This window comes from Aulonocara sp. 'chitande type north' Nkhata Bay, linkage group LG7 (genome assembly GCF_057382095.1).
Source record: "Aulonocara sp. 'chitande type north' Nkhata Bay isolate Kocher_YH1m ecotype deep benthic linkage group LG7, A_spYH_male_GT1.1, whole genome shotgun sequence".
Classification (NCBI taxonomy): Eukaryota; Metazoa; Chordata; class Actinopteri; order Cichliformes; family Cichlidae; genus Aulonocara; species Aulonocara sp. 'chitande type north' Nkhata Bay.
The window spans coordinates 53,898,520-53,918,500 of NC_141350.1; the positions used below are offsets into that span (position 1 = coordinate 53,898,520).

Consider the following 19,981-nt stretch of genomic DNA (forward strand, 5'->3'; position numbering starts at 1 on the left):
AGGATTCTGTTACTTCAAACAGTTCTACTCTGTAAACCTGAAATCTGTGTGTAACAGCTGTTGTGTTAGAAGAAGAACACAGTACGCTTATTTATTTCATTCAGTGATAATGAAGTCACAACTGTTGTGCCATGTGGCTAGATGTGCATGTTATTGTTACTTAAAAGGAACATGTATTGGCTTTGCTGCACTGTGACAGGACATTACTGAGTTTAACTGTAAAATCCTGGTCGTATCTGGCCTTGTCAAGTGGCCTGATCTTTTTGATATGTTAAAATCAAGCAAACATATATCAAACCCACAAACAAACATGCTTTACACCCTATAAAATGACTAATGAATTATGCTATATTATAGCTGTAGCATGAGGTTTATGCTTCTAATTACAACAAAAAACACAGACACTCTCTTTAACACACTACACTTTATTAAATGAGATACCTGTGTACAATTTACAAATACAAACCATTTTGTAACATGTTGGCATATGGACCAAAAGGGTTTGCTATTGTGCCTAAGAGTGTAAACTGAAAGTGAAAAATAATCTCTGGGTGTTCATGTTCCTTAAGAGTGGAGAAAATGTTTCATTTAATTAAAGCCTTGACTGTACCCAGCAATGACATGACAGAGGTCTGGATGTTAGTCATTCTTAGATCTAAAAATAATAGTTTAAACAAAATACAGCTGCATTTTAAAAAATCAGTGAATGAGAACTTGCATTCCCAATTGATTCTAGAGTTTTTATATAATGTGCTCACTGTGTGATGAGAAAGGGTAAATGTCACTTATTTTGAATCCAGGTTTTAAGAACATTAACATTATATATTATCATAATGTTAATATGATTATTATTAACATCAGAAAGACTCTAATAAGATGAATCATCATCCGTCTTCTGGATTTTTATACCCCTGCATTGTCTTAGTTGTTGAACCCTGGGTTTGAGCATGAATGGTTAATGCATGCTATGCTGTGATGGTGGTCCATAGGTACTAGCGGAGCTTTGCAGATCAATACTTTCATGATGTAGCTATGTGCTTTCACCAGGGGGGAACCACACAACCACACAATCACTCCTTCAGTTTAGCCCCTACCGTGGAGAAGACAGAAGTCATAACATACATCCTGGATTATCCATCATATCTGTACTCTGTGTTAGCCCTATAATGGATGGGTCAAGAGTTTTACTGCCTCTTGCCCACTGTCACCTGGAATAGGCTTTACCCTGGCTGGATACACATTTAAGAAAATAAATAGATGGATGGATGATGTCTGTTTCTTAATTCCAGATACTTGGTAAAGTATCTTTGTTTCAGACTTATTGTAAATTTAGATGGCATGTCTATTTCATGAATACCAACAACATATGCAAAGCTCTGAAATAATTATTGTATTTGTATTAATTGTATTAATATGGTTATACTTTTTAGTATTAAATTCAGTTAGTACAATAGCTAGTAACTGTTCAGCCTACCCTGGAATCTGGAACAATATACCCCTGACAAAATACAAGTTGAGCCACAAGCCAAATTTTATTGGGACTCCATGTCACACTGACATGGAGTCAGTGTGTCATTTAATTGGGCACAAATGGCTGGTCTTATTGTTCCTGTCCTGTATTTAATCTCTAGGTTACTAATTGCAAAATGTTCTACCTATCAGTGAACCTATAAAAGCATAATCCCATGCAGACTTAGTAAAGGAATGCTCATGGATACTGGAAGAGTCAAAGCAGAATACCACAGTTAATATTACCACATAGTCTTTTAAAGGAACTTTCTGTTGCTTTCCTTATTCACACAAGGGATCATACAGCAGGGAGCTCAGGGCATCCAGATTTTTAAACTCTTGATGCCGTTCTTGATACAAGCCTATAGGGATTTGTGCCTCCTTCCAGGATCAAACCAAATCTTTGTGTTCTGTAATTATTATTCATAGTTTATTAATTAGGTAACAGCTTGTATCGAGTTGCTAACATGTGTAGGCAAGTAGTGACAGTTTCGCAATGTACACAAATAATAAATTTTACAATGCCGTAAGTGTGCTTATGTGTGTGTATTTGTGTGTGCAAAGGGAAAAAGCTACATCTAGCTCAGCAACCCTACAAAAGTGACAGAGTTCCAGGGAAAAGAAACTGCAGCAAAAAAGGGTGTGTAAAAACGCTTGATTTGAAGGTTTCTTCCACCTTAGATGGAAATAAACAAGGGACTTTTCAAGTATTGCTTCATGTCAGACTGCCTTTTGCTTTTGGTTTTTATTTTTTTCCAGTGAGCTGATACATTTGCTTTGTCACACACAGCATGAAGGAAATAGTTTTGTGCTTCAAGCAGAAATGAAAGACCTAAGTGCAGTCAAATGAATAAGAAAAACAATGGCTATAATTTTGCGAGAAACAATATATGTGACAAGATGACACTGGGGTAAATACTGTCATGGACACTGATCAAAGGCTTAAATTTTAACAACAACAAAAAAATGTGGTTAGTTATGGTGATACATAAAAGGCCAAGGGCAGAGCAAAATTTCCACAGCGACATAACTATAGAACGAAATTCACACGGGCATCTTTATTGGTTATGCTATTAGAAACTTTGAACTTTCTTTCTCTTCCCTCTGCTCCTCTTGCACTTCTCTTTGTAGATAGTATTCAATTATTAGCTGGCATATCAGCTCACCCACCACTACACCCAAGAAAAGGTCACACATGGGCACGAAGAAACTGGATGGATGGCATTCTAATATATTACACACATTAAGCTTTAACATATATGGTTAAAGCAGCACTTTGCCGATTTGACTCATCATTTATGTCTGTGCATAATACTGTATCTACTTATAGCAGACAGAGTTTCTGAAATGTGATTGGCTTATTAGATACATTAGATTACATTAGATTAAATCTTTTTCACGCACACGCAAATTCTTTTTACACATACAAATCCTGATTTACAAGTACAAAATATTTATGACCACATTTTGAGCCCATATAAATAATTCAAGTAGAGCTCGAGTAAGTTGTTTGATGGGGTGTTTCCTTCACGTGGCATGATAGCATAACATGGTCTTCACTTGACGACAGTCAGGTTCATAGTATACTGAATGTGGACAGTTGATGTGGTGGAGATTACGTTACGTTCATTTGGATCACTGATTCATTTCTTTGAGCATCACCTAAATGCTATAGCTTTATTTAGTTACACTGGTGATGATTTGTGTTAATAGATTTATATAATAGAAAAAGTAAGCATAGCTTTAAAGTAAATGATAAAAGGTACAAAACATAATATTCATGTACAAAATAACAAAATTATATGATTATATTTCAGGTTTCTGGGGCAGTGCCACCCCTTGCTCCTCCTCTGGGTACATCCCTGCTCAGAGACAATAAAATGGAGGAGAATGAAAATAGAGAAGTGGATCTGTGTTCATTAAAAAAAATGAATTTCTTGAAGTTTCCTTATCTGTCCTTATCTTTTATGGCTTGTACCTTTCTTGCACTTCCTTTACACCAACCACCTGCAGGTTTGTTTTGATGTTCAGACCCTGCTTGCTCTGACTTCATTTGGTTTACTTGCGGCACTGCCTTGTTTCTTTCAATTACCCTTTGTTGGTACTACATAAGACCCCGAAGGGTGTAATCTGACTAATAATGTTTATCACCATTCTGAACAGTGTTAGGAGATTAATGAGGTTCCTTCTCTCTAATTCTAAATATTGCATATTTAGCGTGCAAATATGAAAGCTTATAGAGCAGTGTCTGACACCAAATCATGGGACTCCACCTATTTAATAACAGGCCTGAAAGGGCATATGTGTTTCTGTTTAAATCAAGGATTTTTTACCCTTTGAAAAGGGGGGGAAAAAAAAACAACAACAACCATGGGGCTCCCACACAAACGCAAAGCAGGAGATGAAGCATAGCTGAATATGTTTCCAAACCAACCTCATTCTAAGCCAAAGACTAGAAAATATGGTGAAGCATATCTTCCCTTTGGTTTCACCTGCACAAGTGCCAAGGTAGGTCTCCCCTGCAGAATTGGTTTTCCCTTTGTCGGGAGCAGCGCTGGGCTGTTCAAATCATGGACAAACAGTATCCCACATTCTTGATTTTTAGTTCACAAACACTTGTTGTAATGACTAACTACTGACATTTTGGAGATGTTAGCTCTTTATACAGTAAAGTTACAGCGGGATACAAATTATATCAGGCTGATCCTGCCACGATTTGTTCCCCCTGTCTAAATCACGGACAAACAGTATCCCACAGTTGTTTATGTTTTTAAACCCATTTTGCACAGAGAGGCTTTTTTTTTTTTAATGTATTGACAGCAATGTTGAATATTATTACACAGGGAAAAAACAACTACACGTAAAATAATTACACTGTGACGCCTCTGCCTTTCTAAATGGAGGGACAGTAACTGCGTGTGTATATGTAAGCGTGTAAAACCTGAAGATAGAGACAAAATACTGTTAATCTGACTATCTGCCATTCTGCAATTCCTCTCATGTGAGCAATAACGTGGCGCACAGCTGACGTGAAAAAGGGCACATACCTTTGAGTTGCAAGACGAACTCTGTATTCCTCGTCCACACGTAAACGCAAAAAATGAGTTTTAATAAAAAATCTCAGTTTTCGGTGATTCAAAACGCTGTTTATGTGTGGACGAAACAGCTGCGTTTTCAAAAAATACCTGTGTAGGTGTGGATGTAGCATAAAAGAGTTAGTTGTGTGTGTGTGTGGGGGGGGGTAGTGATGGGTCGTTCGCGAACGAAATGGCTCTTAGAGCCGGTTCTTTGACGTGAACGACGCGAGCCGGCTCCTTATCGCGAGCCGTCACGTGGGTTTTCTTTTTTTTTTCTTTCTCTCAGCCTCTCTCTCGCACTTTTTTTCCGCTTCACTCTGCACGCGAGCCTTGTGCTTTATGCTGGGCAGAGGGGGGAGGGGCGGTAGTTACTAGTGATGGGTCGTTCGCGAACGAAATGGCTCTTAGAGCCGGCTCTTTGACGTGAACGACGCGAGCCGGCTCCTTATCGCGAGCCGTCACGTGGGTTTTCTTTTTTTTTTTCTTTCTCTCAGCCTCTCTCTCGCACTTTTTTTCCGCTTCACTCTGCACGCGAGCCTTGTGCTTTATGCTGGGCAGAGGGGGGAGGGGCGGTAGTTACACTCAGTAGCACAGGAACAGAGCCAGAGAGAGAGAAAGAGAGGCAGGGACAACAACATTAGAAAGGTATAGTAATCATCCACAACTATTTTCAGTTGCAGATGATAAAGGATTGAGAAAGTTTATTCATGCAGGTCCATATGACAGAGAATATGCATGTTCTTTTAGTTTTCATATTATAATTTATATTTAATTGTGTTGTGGTTTGCAGTGTTTTGTGTTCTTTTCACTTTAAATTTGTGAAAGGAAAAAGCTGAAAATTTAAATAGTTAAAACTTGAAATGTGAATAGTTGATTTTTGTATTATATGATTTATTTATTACATTTTATGTGGAGTGAATAAATAAAAGTATATTTACGGTGGCCCCTAGAGACAAAGCACATACAAACTTCAAATCATGTACGAACTCTGAAGCATGTACAAACTCCAAAACACGTAAAAACACGTACAAACTCCAAAACACGTAAAAACACGTACAAACTCCGAAGCACGTAAAAACTCAGAAGCACATAAAAACTCAAAACATGTACAAAAGACAACAGAAGTGCTCCAGGATGCTGGGCGCAGTGTTGAGCCTTTGTTATCTTCAAAGTCAAGTCAAAGTCAAAGTCAACTTTATTGTCGATTCTGCCACATGTACAGGACATACAGAGAATAGAAATTGCGTTACTCTCAATCCCTAGATAAATAGCAAATGAACATTTAAATATATTTAAATATAAAAGTGATTAAAAATGCAAGTAAAATAATTAAAAAGTAAAAATTTAAATAAATACAATTTTACATATAATTTTACATACATCTTGTGGCTACACAAGCCAGCAAGTACCAACGACCGGATTTGGTGTGTGGTAATAACAGGTAAATGAACTTTTTTTTAAATTATTTGAATATATATATGAGTGCCTGTGTATAAATACACAAACAATACACACATGCTTTCAATTGTGTAATTTAAGTGATCTAGTAGCTCGGCTTTGGAAGTTCAGTTCATGCTAGAAATGTGTTTTGGAGTTTGTACGTGTTTTGTCTCTAGGGGCCACCGCATATATTTATATATAAACATATATAAATAAAACCACTTGTTTTTATGTTAGTAATTCCTTTTGTGCATAATTTTATATTATTGTTAATAATAAATTAATTAAAGCAACAAAACAACCTGAAGAGCCGGTTCGGAGCCGAAAGAGCCGGCTCTTTTTAGTGAGCCAAACCGAAAGAGCTCTAAAAAGAGCCGGAAATCCCATCACTAGTGGTGGGGGGGGGGGGGGGGGGGGGGGGGTGGGGGGTGCAGCATTTTCAAATCAAATCAAATCACTTTTTATTGTCACATCACATGTGCAGGCACACTGGCACAGCACATGCGAGTGAAATTCTTGTGTGCGAGCCCCACAAGCAACAGAGATGTGCAAACACAACAACACAAACGAGCAAAATACAAGAATGGCCAACCTGAAACTAATAAATATATGTACAATATATAATAGTGTATGCATTTCTGGATGTGTATACTAAATATTTTCCTACGTGTGTGTGTGTGTATACACATTTTTACAAATTAAATAGTAAAAAAAAAATAAAAATAATAATAATAATAATAAAATATATAAAATATACAGAGTTGAATATGTGCAAAACAAGTGGCATTTATATACAGTGTGGAGTGCATAATGTTGAAGTTCCAGTAGTGAAGCTGAGGTGTCTATGACGTGTTCAGCAGTCTGATGGCCTGATGGAAAAAGCTGTCTCTCAGTCTGCTGGTACGGGACCGGATGCTGCAGAACCTCCTTCCTGATGGAAGGAGGTTCTGCATTTTTCATGTAAAACAAAGGGGGCCCCAGCAAAAAAAAGTTTGGGAACCACTGAACTAAGCATTGGTGATTCTATAGCCTGTTGTGCCTCCCTTACTACTTTCACCATTGTGCTAGCATTTAGTTAGCTTGTTTGGAAACAGCTTTTATTAGTCAACTTGAAAAAAAAAAACCCCATAGTGTTCTGTTAGCTGATTTCCCTGAAATCCCTTCCCTATTCATGTGCTATAAAACAATAGCTAAAACATTACTCCAGAAACTTCAGAGACCATCTTTACTTTGGTAACAATACCTAGTTAGACCTAGCTAGGGTTGCCAACTCCCTGAAAAATAAATAAGGGACACCTCGTGGCCAGGGCCGGGCGACCCAATTGTCTTCACCCTTCCCAGTGTGGTGAATTTTCTAGCTCTTTTTTTGTGTGTGAAATTATTTTTTTAACCATTTGACTTGAATTTGATTTAAGTAGATGTGTATTCTTTGTGATATGAACACATGTGAAACAAATGATCATTTAGCCATTTATTTTTAGCTCAAAATGACAACATTAACACAATAAAACAGGTCTCCTTCTTAAACAGAAGCCTGTCATGCTTAACTTTTGAGAATATAAGTAAATCTTTCTTTAAAAGAACTCTGTCCTGCTTAACTTAAAATAATAGAAAACAATAGAAAGAAAAACATTCTTGTAACAGTGCACATTTAGTGCATTTAGTACAATTGGCTTCAGCTGAGGTATTATTTCAGCTTTTCTAATGCTAATCAGCTGCTCCTGTTTGTAAACCCACTTGCTCCCATGATTACGCATCTTAACTCATCATCATTATTCATCTATGTATTACTTTTATGTATTAGTCATCTATTTGTTGTAATCATCTATTCTTGCAGTTGTTTATTACACAAAATAAATTATATTATCACACTTCTGGCCACATAGCGCTGATATTCACTGCACATGCCCATATTAACTTTTTCCAGCCAGGTGTTTTCCTTTTCCCATTCTTCCCTTTCTCTGAGGGGAACAAACATTGCTGCTCTAATGCTGGGCTTACACTGTGCAGTTTTAGGCCCATTTTGAGCCGATTTTGGCCTTCATCGTGCATCGTGTAGTATACGTGGGGTAACGAGAAGTGATTAACACCTCACGACCAGCTCCTGATCATCAATCGCTCGTGAGGGTCTCACCACAGCCGCTCACACTGCTCGCGCGCAAACACGTAAACGTTGGTGTAAAAGATGGAGCAGCACGGCTGTGCAGCCTGTGATCTGGACACAAGCGATGGAGGCACAACTTGTAGAACTTTGGAAAGCTCATCCGAGCCTTTTCGATGTGGCATCACAAAATTATCACGACCACAACAACCGTGAAAATAGTTGGATTTACATTGCTGCTCAGTCACAGCTGCCCGATCAATGTTTTTCATTAGCAATTTAGCAAAGTTGATGGTGGTGGTGTGTGTGTCTGTGTGAGTGTAAGACGGAGAGAGAGAGCGCGACAGATTTTCTGTTATAACCTTCATTTTATGGAGGCACAGTGTGAGCACTCAGGTCGCATCAGAGCATCGGGCGGTATAGTGTGAGACCTGCATCGTGACCTACCAACTGCGAGTCAATCGTGCAGTTTGAGCAGGAGCTGAATAACGTGACTGAAAAAAATTGCACAGTGTCTGCCCAGCTTTAGGTTTACTGTCGTCCGAGACTTGCACCGCAGTGTCTGCGTTTGTTTCCCTGTTGGCCATGCTTCTTGTTGTGGTCATTTGTTGTCTTCCGGTATTTTCTCCGTAAGCGACCTTTCCTCGACCAATGAGATGAGTGGTAATCTGAATTGTCATACTCGTAAGTGTGCTGTCAGCTCATTGGTCACAAAGCAGGAGAGGGGCTGGGAATTATGTTTTCAAACAAAGCGTTAATTCCATTAAAAGTTATAGACTACTTTTGATTCTCACTGTATTACGGGACAAAGTGCGTCCCTTATTAGCTCAATACGGGACGTGTACTTTTGTTTCGAAATACGGGACGATTCCGTATTTTAAGGGACGGTTGGCAACCCTAGACCTAGCTGACTTCTTTTAGCCTGCTAGCGACACTAACAAATCAACTGGTGGTGTCTTGATTCGGACTCCCAGCTATGGCTAGCCGACCTGGACACACTAGTTATTCAAGTGTATCTCTTCAATACTTAAGGCACTATTTTCAGCATTTAGCTATTAATTGTTATATTTAATCATCTTTTCTTTGTTCTACTATCACTCGTCCACACGTAAACGCAAAAAAAGAGTTTTAAAAAATCTCAGTTTTCGGTGATTCGAAACGCCGTTTACGTGTGTACAAAACAGCTGCGTTTTCAAAAATACCTGTGTAGGTGCGGACGTAGCGTAAAAGAGTTAGTAGTTTATTTTCTTACTACCTGCAGATTACTTGTATTTGCTTAATTGTTTACTAAATGTTTGAGGTGTGAAATAAACCGCAATTGAGCAAAATATGGGTGTGTGTGGTTGGAGGATGTGTTAGTGTGTGTGTGTGTGTGTGTGTGTGTGCGCGCGCGAAGGGGGGGGGGGCGAACATTTTTCTGTAAAACAAAGGGGGGCCCAGCGAAAATAGTTTGGGAACCACTGCTGTAGGGTATGCTTAGGAGAACTTGAAAGTTAAAGGTTACTTCCCAAAACAAAAGAGCTTGGAATTTGTTTTCTTTTACAATCTCCTCTTGGTTATAGCAGCAGTCAGCTGTTATTGCACACACTTAAGCATTTATACATATCTTATCTGCTTAAGCACAGTCAATAACAACATGATTAAAAGGTAAAACGACAGCACATGTTAACACATACATAACTTGGCAGTCATGTTCCTGGGTGGCTCTGTCAGTCGGCCTGACAGTCCAGTACTGAAATACTTTAACAACCACAGGAAAGAATATAACACATCTCTGACACGTAATAACTTTGCTAATGCCTTAATTCCAGGCAAAAATTCAACTTGTCACATATTTATAACAGCAGAAAAAATAAAGACATTCCTAGCAACGTGGCTGTAAGATGTAAGATAGGATGTTTGCTAACATGGTTGTAGATTTGGTTTGTCCCTCCATGGTCTAAAATCTGGTTCTTTGGATTTTTTTCTCAGACTAACTAAAAGGCTATCCACTACTATAAAAGTATGAACAGGAGCCAGAGCCTAGCACAGGACAAGAGGCGGGTTACACCCTGGACAGGTTGTCTTTGGATAAAGACATTCACACATTCCAAACCGTTTGTTTTTTTATGCTGGCGCTTGTTTTGTTATGTTATCATTCTATGACTGATAGTGTTCCATTGCGTGTTTTCCGAGCCAGATGCACTTTAACTGCATTGGCAATGTTTGGAATCAGCAAATGCCCAAAGAAAAACTTTTAAATACCACCAGAAAGCCCAGAAAGATAGTGCTCAGCAGTGTTGGTCAAGTTACTTGAAAAAAGTAATCAGATAACACGTCACAAATAACGCGTTACTGCCCATCTCTGGTGCTCAGACCACTTTAAAATTACAAGAAGCTCTGGCTCCTTAGACATAGTAAATGGTAAATGGCCTGTATTTATATAGCGCTTTACTAGTCCCTAAGGACCCCAAAGCGCTTTACATATCCAGTCATCCACCCATTCACACACACATTCGCACACTGGTGATGGCAAGCTACATTGTAACCACAGCCACCCTGGGGCGCACTGACAGAGGCGAGGCTGCCGGACACTGGCGCCACCGGGCCCTCTGACCACCACCAGTAGGCAACAGGTGAAGTGTCTTGCCCAAGGACACAACGACCGAGACTGTCCGAGCCGGGGCTTGAACCGGCAACCTTCCGATTACAAGGCGAACTCCTAACTCTTGAGCCACGATCGCCCCATGTACACTAGATAATATTGTACTATCTACTGTAAACTAAAAGAAATCAAAGTCTTAAACCTATTTTGGGTTTATCTAAGTTTTTTCTTCTCCCAGAACCTGAATTGTTGTGTTAGGTAATCATCTGGGTCCCTAAGTATTATATAGTATTATATAGTATATGTCCTGTAAGTATTTAGAGTTCATGTATTACCATTATGCTTAAATCAATATCATATTTCTTCTTCTTTTTCAATTACCAAATACATGCCAAATACAATTACACAAGAGTCAAGAAGAAGAAAAAAAAGAGCCCTAAGGCTACGTTCACACTGCAGGCGAAAGCGCATCAAATCCGATTTTTTTGACCCTATGCGACCCATATCCGATCATGGTATGACAGTGTGAACGGCACAAATCCGATATTTTCAAATCCGATCTGGGTCACTTTCGTATGTGGTACTGAATCCGATACATATCCGATGTTTTAGAAAGCGACTGCTGTTTGAACGGTCAGATCGCATTAAATCCGTCTTTTACGTCACTGACACAAGACAGACGCCAATTATCAGTGCCAGAGAAGCGCCAGAGAAGACATCGCGAACGCTTCTCTGGCCATCCCGTGTAGATATCAGTGAAACTGTTGGGAGGACAATGTTGGAGAAACGTGAACATTTTATTTGTACTGTATAATCTGCAGATTCTGACAGAAATCTGCAACTATCCTTTGAAGCACCGCTCCTCTCTAAAACAGCAATAAGGATCATTATTAGGTTATTTACATTATTATGTAAATAACAAAATAACTTAAAGCAAAAATTGGGAAATGTAAAGTCCGAACTCTTTATATTAAGGGCCATCTATCAAACAATACTGTTTGCTCTGGGTCTAAACAGAGCGCGTTGTGTGTGAAGTCTTCTTTTGCGCATGCGGGCCGCTTTGAGCGTTCACACTAGAGCGCGTTTGCTGTCGCATTTTATTTGTAGCGTGAACGAGCAGACAAAAAAATCGGATTTGATCAAAAAATCGGAATTGAGCATTAAGACCTGCAGTGTGAACATAGCCTAAGTTACTCAAAGGCTCTTTTCTTTTAAACTCAGTCATTGTGAACTACAGTGCTGGGTCCAGATTACTACCTTAAGATAATGCAAAATAAAGGAATTTGGTATACAGCATCTATACAGGTATCTGCAATCAGATCAGGCTATTCACTTCAAGAACTGCACCCTTGCAGTTTAAAGCACAGCATTCCTTTTACAAGCGAGACTAAAGTGTACTGAGCGTTCAGTACTTGCAGTTTCAGTAGTCCTTTTAGGATGAAGGGTCTCTGTGACACAAATTAAATAGACTACTTGCACTAGGGCATGTGACGTATTTCCGTTTCCAAATAGTACCGCTTGTGCGTTTCCGGTACGTTTGCTTATCTATCGGTAGCTATGCTAATGTCGCTTCAGAATGAGTATAAAAAGGAAAGTATTTAAAACAGAACATTTTCAAAAACAGGAGAAGAAATACTCCGAGCATTGCTGTGTCCCACTTTGTTCAGCTTCAGCCAAATTTAATGGCATACTAAGTTTTCATGCCTTTCCGACCCATTCCGACTTGAGAAGACAATGGCCGGTAAACATACGCCGGGATCATTTCACGATCACCTCTCACACCAGGGTCTGCTGCAGACACTTTGCCAGTGATCAACTCATAGAGCCAACAACCCTCGATGGTCGAAGGAGGCTTATTAAAGGTGCTGTACCAACACTTTTTGAGTGGAATGGCTATAAAGTTGAACCACCGCGGCGTAGTGTTTGGGAGAGAACGGAGCGACGCCCTGAACTAGTTCCTCCTGACGATCAAGAAGAGCAAAGTCTTACAAGAGATCATGACTACTGCTCAGTCCCTGAGCCGTCTGCATTGGACATATCTGCATCAGCTGCAGAAGACCTGTCCAAAGACGTGGAGACTCTGAGGAAGGAAATACAGGAGTTACGTGTCCAGCGAGAATTTGGGTTACAGCGTTTTGCTGGCTCCGACACTGACATCCGATTCTATACCAGGTACACCTAAGTTCTATTCAAGCTAACTGTTTAAAATATACCAAGGTCACCATCAGTTAAATTTCGAAAGTTTTTCCAGTCTTAATGAAAACAAAATAGATATTTACTTTTCCTCTCTAATCTGTATGCTGGTTCGGTTAGTGACAAGGAACTATTCAAACAATCAGGCATTGCTGAGAAGTTGACTGAAGACATGGCAGTGATGGTAGATAAGGGCTTCCTAATCACTGATTGTTGTAAATGCAAAGTGTACTGCCCACCTTTTCTATCTAAGCAGAAGCAGATGCCAGCATACCAGGTTAAGGAGACGCAGGCCATAGCCAGACTCAGGGTACATGTGGAGCGAGTCATTAGGAGGATCAAACAGAACAAACTTTTTGATAGCATCATTACCATGTCACATGTTTATAATATCAACCAACTGTTTGCAGTGGCATGTATGCTGTCAAATTACCAGAACACAGCATTAGTTAAAAAATGGGTTAAGTGAGACAAGATGGATTTTTCCCAAGACACCAGTGCCAGTAACTTATGGAAAATGACCTGCAGCTGAGGCCACTACAGTTGCATTTCTTCCTTCTCAGCTGACAATACTTGATTACAGAACTGGTACTTGAGTGCTGATAGTTGAGTTTCAGTTATTGATAATTCAAATTCATTGCAAATGTTTAATGTTAATAATACTGTTTAATTATATTACTATATTACTATTCAGATTCAACAAAACTGTTTATCAAAATTATAAAGTAAATCACTAAATCGTTTTAAAATCATAAGTGACATTGAGCTTTTGGAACATCAAAAATACCATTTGTCATTTTCTACAGTTCAGTTGTGTTATTGTCTAAATGTATATCAGTATGCTAGGCATGGAGTTTTAAATACTTACCATGTAAATAAGTTCTGCACAAATTCAACGTTTTAATGTGTGTTTTTAAAAATTAAATTGATGCCATTGCTTAAATAACAGTTTATTGATGTCACATAAAGGTAACATGTAACAACAAAAGAATTCATGAAATATATTGAAAATAAAACATCAGTTATTTTGTTCCAGCCAGCCTGAAGGATCTGTTTTTCTTTTTGCTATGTTTTCACTGTTCATTTTTTCAAACAAAGGTATCTTGGCATATATATGTAAAAAAAGAAATAGTCTGCCTTTTCTCTGATTGCATTGTGCACATCTGTATCCATGTATATTCTTTGCACTAGGTAGTCCTCTTGTGCCCACACAACAAAGTCACACCACTGCATCCCACTGATGAGCAGTTGTCCTTGCACTTGCCAGTAATATGCGTGGCTCTTTTTTAGTTTAGGGGTACCACATTCCATCTGCACATATTTGCAGTCAATAAAGTTTTGTACATTGGGACATTTGAATTCGACGAAGCCAAACTGGGGGTATTCATTGGGGTCAAAAACAACACCATCAGGAGATGCAGCAAGCAATGGGGTGAATGACCAGACCACAGGGTGAGTAGTTAACATTCATTAGCCTACTATACTCTGCTGCTATTGCAGGCTCCATCTCAGTTCCTCTCCTCATGTCTGCTGTCTGCCTTGTTCCCTTCAATATACGCTCTGCTAGTGACTCGGCCGAGCTCTGGCCTCTGACGTGACACACCTCCCGAAACCTACAGGCAGTCACTCTGGGCCTGCGGAGCTGATGCCACTCAGACGAAGAGCTTTGCTCACGTGTAGCTTCCTCTATTTTGTGAGCCATTTCCAGAGTTACAGACAAGCTTTTCAGATGCAGAAGCTCTTCTTCTGAGCACACAAACACACAATCTGATGGCAAGATGTCATACCCCTCCAGAGGCAAGTGCGGTGTTGGTGGTGCATCGCGGTGTAGTGTGATGTACCGGGTTGTCAAAACCGGCTGCTGATATGACAGAACACTGCCCTCCTGCACCAGCCCAAAGGCACTTTCCACAAGGGGCTTGTCAGGTCTCATGTTCATTGTGGTCACAAGTGGCCTGTCCTCAATATTAAATTTTGCATATGCCTCCGTTATTCTGAACAAGCAGGGATCTGGTAACGGACCCACCATGCCTCTGTAGAAGCCACTCCTAAAGAAAACATCAATGACAATAATGTAAGGAAGAAGGTTGTTATACTGAACAACAACTAAACTAAAAACTAAAAGGTGTAAAACAGTGGTGCATAAGTTAGAGACTGGGATGTATATGTACATGACTGAGTTAGCCGTCTTCAGAAAGTGTAATGTTGTATGTAAATTAATACCTATTCTGACACATGTATGTATGAAAAAAATAGCAACATACATTTGTAACACGTGAAACCAAATTTTACAAATCTAATTACCGTACTCCAGTCTGGGCCATCCTATTTGGTACCGGCTTAGTGAAGATCATGGAGTTGATGGGTCCTGGCTTCACACCCTAACAGAAGACACATTTACTATGGATGGTGTTGCTGTTCATATGTAAACATGGACTAATTCAAAAACTTTAACCTCATTTAAATTACCACTGTCCGTGGCTTGTGCCATTGCTGTTCAGATTCCGTGCAGCTATGCACAGGGGGGACAACCGGCACTCTGAGTTGTGAGTAGTGTGCTGTTTGGAAGAGCAGTGCCACTGTGTGATTGCACATAACAGCGCCTGCCACACAGGAGCACTGGCTATGTGTCAGTATCACCGGCGATGAATCCAGAAGCTTAATCTAAGAAGAAAGAACGAAAATTAAAAATGTAACATCTTCATGGAAGAGCCGAACAGGAACATAGTTCAGTGTTATGGTTACGCACCCTCCTGAATGCTTAGTGTTTCCTTCTCTCCCTATTAAAACAACTTAACCATGCTTGATAACTGTAATAACTTAGATTGTGTATATTTGCAGTATTAACTTGTTGTCAAATGTTTCTGATCACCCAAACACACGTTGATTTAACTATCTGACTAGTCAAATTAGGAGTGATAAAGCAGGGAGACAAGGAAAACATTCAAGTTGATGGGCCTTTAGGAATGAACTTAACTAATGCTTAAATGAACTGAACCCCACTGAACGGGGATTAACAACTTTACACAGCTTCCTGCCTACACTTAGTCTGTGTGGTGCCTCACTCTTCCTCATTGACCTGTAGCACAGGGCTCTCACACCGACCTCCCCTGACAACCTGTCTTTATTGGACACTGAATAAAGATACAAGTACCATTAGCATTATTTCTGTATTACTCATTTCAGCATGTCTTAAACATATATATTTTACACTTAGCAAGAGTAGCATTAGGTAGTTAACTACCTCCATAGTTAGCCAACTACCTAACGCCATTATAACAGTGTCTAACTACAAAAGTGACATTAGTTAAGAAAACCTCAACTATAGTTTAGGACGACATAAAACACCGTTTAAGAAAACATGTAATGTAGAGAACTGACATCAAATGAAGGACATAGCGGAGTAACGTAGTGTTTGCATTTGACGTTAGCTAGCGTTTCTTTGTCGGTTAATTTACGTTTTCTTACCTTCGTAGTTGTGTATATATGATGCAGCATATAACTTAAATCCTTTATCTAATTTGCTGGCGGGGGTAGTCGTCACTCTGCAAATCCGATGAACATCGGTGATGTTCAATTTTGGGAGCTCTTGTAGGCAGCGAGTGTAGAACGTCGCCATGGTTTAACCGCACCGGAAGCACTGGGGCAGGACTACATAGAACGCGGAAGTGTTAGTGCAAGTAGTCCATTGGAGGGTTTAAAAAAAGATTTAGAAAAGCAACTTTTTTTTTCTACCTTGGAGGGGGTAAGAACTTCTGTGATGGCGCGCTTATGTGGGTGCATTCACACCTTAATCGTATGAGGGTTGGCGATATCTAATTATAAGAGCTTTGTTTTCACAGCTCCAATGTGTATTAGAGTAGGACAGCCTCGTTATAAAGGCACTGAAGAAGTGAGCATGAGTGAACTGTGGGAGCCTTTGTAATGTGGCTTCTTTTGACAGAAGATACTGGGATTGAGAGCTGATTTGCTCACTATCCTTTCAATTACAGACCACATAGTTTCGAGTTAAGGGGTAAGTGTCCTCTCCTTCTGTGCGCATCTCTTTTAAACTTTCCATTCTTCCGTCCACTGCTTTCTGTGGGGCTTCCAGTGCTGCCTCTAATTATCATTCATCTCACAAACACATCATTGTAGTAAATACTGCACTTCAGATAACTGCCAGTTTACCTTTTGCTGATATTTAGTGCCTGTCAAGCCATCAATAATAATGACTGCCTGTTATGCTGATGGAAGTTAAAAGAAGGCTTAGTCTTGTGGAAATATTCATTGAATGACCGGTATTTCATGACAAGGATGCAAATTAAATCTGTCTTGAATAAGCGAGATTTTTATTAACGATAATAAAGTTTTCCCTCTTTTCCTATAACTTCTTCTCGTTTCTTGTGAATATATAAATATACAACAGCTGCAAAATCAACAATGTTACTTTACATATCTTTTCTTCTAACCATTTTAAACACTTAATCGGAAGCTTAAGAAACATTTTTTCACCTTACAGACCACCAGGGGAAAATTAGCCAGTGACAGCTGCAACACCAAAAAACAAACATAACATATGTTGCTTGGGACAATACAATACTGTAGGTGTCCTTATCCTTATGCAGAGTGAAACTTTTAAAGCTCCAGTACAATGACCTTTTTTCCTCCTAATTAGGTGAAAAAGTAAAGACTAATCTAATAATGAGTCTGAACGCAGTGAAGTTATCAAACTTGTTCTGAAAAATCCTTAGTCATAAACTGAAGCAGCTGATATAAAGAAAAAAAAATTCCTGCATCCAGTTCCATGATTGTTGCACTAGGTAGCCTCTTAAGAAATGCACCAGGAGGCTTGGAAAACTTTTGGGTAATGGATCAGTTTCTATTACTGGAAATACCGGTTTTTGATTTGGTCACAAACTGTCTGAATAAGTTCAGATGCGTAGTTGAAGCCAGTTGCCAGTTGCAAGGGAAGCAACTGATTGGGGAAACAGACAAGAGTCAAATAGGGCTCAAAAACTTTAAACTATACGAGTGGTCTTTTTGTAGAGATGTTTAGAGAGAACCGAGTTCCCCTGAACCTTATGACAACAATTAAAGCCACTGAATGAAAACGAAGAGGAGTTATCGTTGTGGGAGTGATAGTAGAACAAAGAAAAGATGATTAAATATAACACTTAATAGTTAAATGCTGAAAATAGTGCCTTAAGTATTGAAGAGATACACTTGAATAACTAGTGTGTCCAGGTCGGCTAGCCATAGCTGGGAGTCCGAATCAAGACACCACCAGTTGATTTGTTAGTCGCTAGCAGGCTAAAAGAAGTCAGCTAGGTCTAACTAGGTATTGTTACCAAAGTAAAGATGGTCTCTGAAGTTTCTGGAGTAATGTTTTAGCTATTGTTTTATAGCACATGAATAGGGAAGGGATTTCAGGGAAATCAGCTAACAGAACACTATGGGTTTGTTTTTTTTCAAGTTGACTAATGAAAGCTGTTTCCAAACAAGCTAACTAAATGCTAACACAATGGTGAAAGTAGTAAGGGAGGCACAACAGGCTATAGAATCACCAATGCTTAGTTCAGTGGTTCCCAAACTTTTTTTTGCTGGGGCCCCCTTTGTTTTACATGAAAAATGCAGAACCTCCTTCCATCAGGAAGGAGGTTCTGCAGCATCCGGTCCCGTACCAGCAGACTGAGAGACAGCTTTTTCCATCAGGCCATCAGACTGCTGAACACGTCATAGACACCTCAGCTTCACTACTGGAACTTCAACATTATGCACTCCACACTGTATATAAATGCCACTTGTTTTGCACATATTCAACTCTGTATATTTTATATATTTTATTATTATTATTATTATTTTTATTTTTTTTTTACTATTTAATTTGTAAAAATGTGTATACACACACACACACGTAGGAAACACCCCCCCCCCCCCCCCCCCCCCACACACACACACACACACACACACACATACACACACACACACTTGCACATCCTCCAACCACACACACCCATATTCTGCTCCATTGCGGTTTATTTCTCACCTCAAACATTTAGTAAACAATTAAGCAAATACAAGTAATCTGCAGGTAGTAAGAAAATAAACTACTAACTCTTTTATGCTACGTCCACACCTGCACGGGTACTTTTGAAAACGCAGCTGTTTCGTCCACACATAAACAGCGTTTTGAATCACCAAAAACTGAGATTTTTTAAAACTCATTTTTTGCGTTTACGTGTGGACGAGGAATACAGAGTTTGTCACACAACGTCAAAGGTATGTGCCTTTTTTCACGTCACGCTGTGCGCCAGGTTATTGTTTACATGAGATGAATTGTGGAATGGCAGATAGAGACAAAATACTGTTAATCTGACTATCTGCAGGTTTTACACGCAGTTACTGTCCCTCCATTTACACAGACAGAGGCGTCACGGTGTAATTATTTTACGTGTAGTTGTTTTTGTTTCCTGTGTAATAATATTCAACATTGCTGTCAATACATTTTTCAAAAAATGCCTCTCTGTGCAAAATGGGTTTAAAAACATAAACAACTGTGGGATACTGTTTGTCTGTGATTTGACAGGGGGAACAAATCGTGGCAGGATCAGCCTGATATAATTTGTATCCCGCTGTAACTTTACTGTATAAAGAGCTAACATCTCCAAAATGTCAGTAGTTAGTCATTACAACAAGTGTTTGCGAACTAAAAATCAACAATGTGGGATACTGTTTGTCCATGATTTGAACAGCCCAGCGCTGCTCCCGACAAAGGGAAAACCAATTCTGCAGGGGAGACCTACCTTGGCACTTGTGCAGGTGAAACCAAAGGGAAGATATGCTTCACCATATTTTCTAGTCTTTGGCTTAGAATGAGTTTGGTTTGGAAACATATTCAGCTATGCTTCATCTCCTGCTTTGCGTTTGTGTGGGCGCCCAGTGCTAGCAGTGTACAAGCGTTTTGTTTTTTTCCTTTTCATACCGCGCCCCCCCTGCCACACTTTGGGAAGATCTGGCTTAGTTATACCTTTGCTTAATGGCAAACCCCTTGGAAGTATCTGAGTGAGAACTGGTTGGGCTAGTTGTGCAGTTTTA

The 19,981-nt window shown here is 39.5% G+C and overlaps 1 protein-coding gene across 2 annotated transcripts; it reads right to left on the bottom strand.

Moving 5' to 3' along the window:
* Positions 1-13,003: 13,003 nt before the first annotated feature.
* On the bottom strand, positions 13,004-16,587 carry LOC147326241 (uncharacterized). 2 transcript variants are annotated; one of them, XM_086301351.1, is made up of 5 exons: positions 16,373-16,587; positions 15,947-16,038; positions 15,374-15,568; positions 15,209-15,285; positions 13,004-14,952 (listed from the first exon to the last, which is right to left on the bottom strand). In XM_086301351.1, exons 1-5 carry the CDS (start codon positions 16,521-16,523, stop codon positions 14,313-14,315), a joined length of 1,155 nt encoding a protein of 384 aa, XP_086157477.1. In that variant the 5' UTR covers positions 16,524-16,587; the 3' UTR covers positions 13,004-14,312. The 2 variants fall into 2 exon arrangements, with proteins under 2 accessions (XP_086157477.1, XP_086157478.1); XM_086301352.1 differs by lacking the exon at positions 15,947-16,038 and having other exon boundaries at positions 16,373-16,538.
* Between the last annotated feature and the right edge of the window lie 3,394 nt (positions 16,588-19,981).

Excerpts from the sequence above, each read along its gene's own strand:
- LOC147326241 (XM_086301351.1), bottom strand. The coding sequence starts at position 16,523 with ATGGCGACGTTCTACACTCGCTGCCTACAAGAGCTCCCAAAATTGAAC. Across the intron at positions 15,569-15,946 it reads AGGCACCACACAGACTAAGT|ATTAAGCTTCTGGATTCATC; the intron begins GTAGGCAGGAAG and ends CTTTCTTCTTAG. Across the intron at positions 15,286-15,373 it reads GGCACAAGCCACGGACAGTG|GGTGTGAAGCCAGGACCCAT; the intron begins GTAATTTAAATG and ends GTCTTCTGTTAG.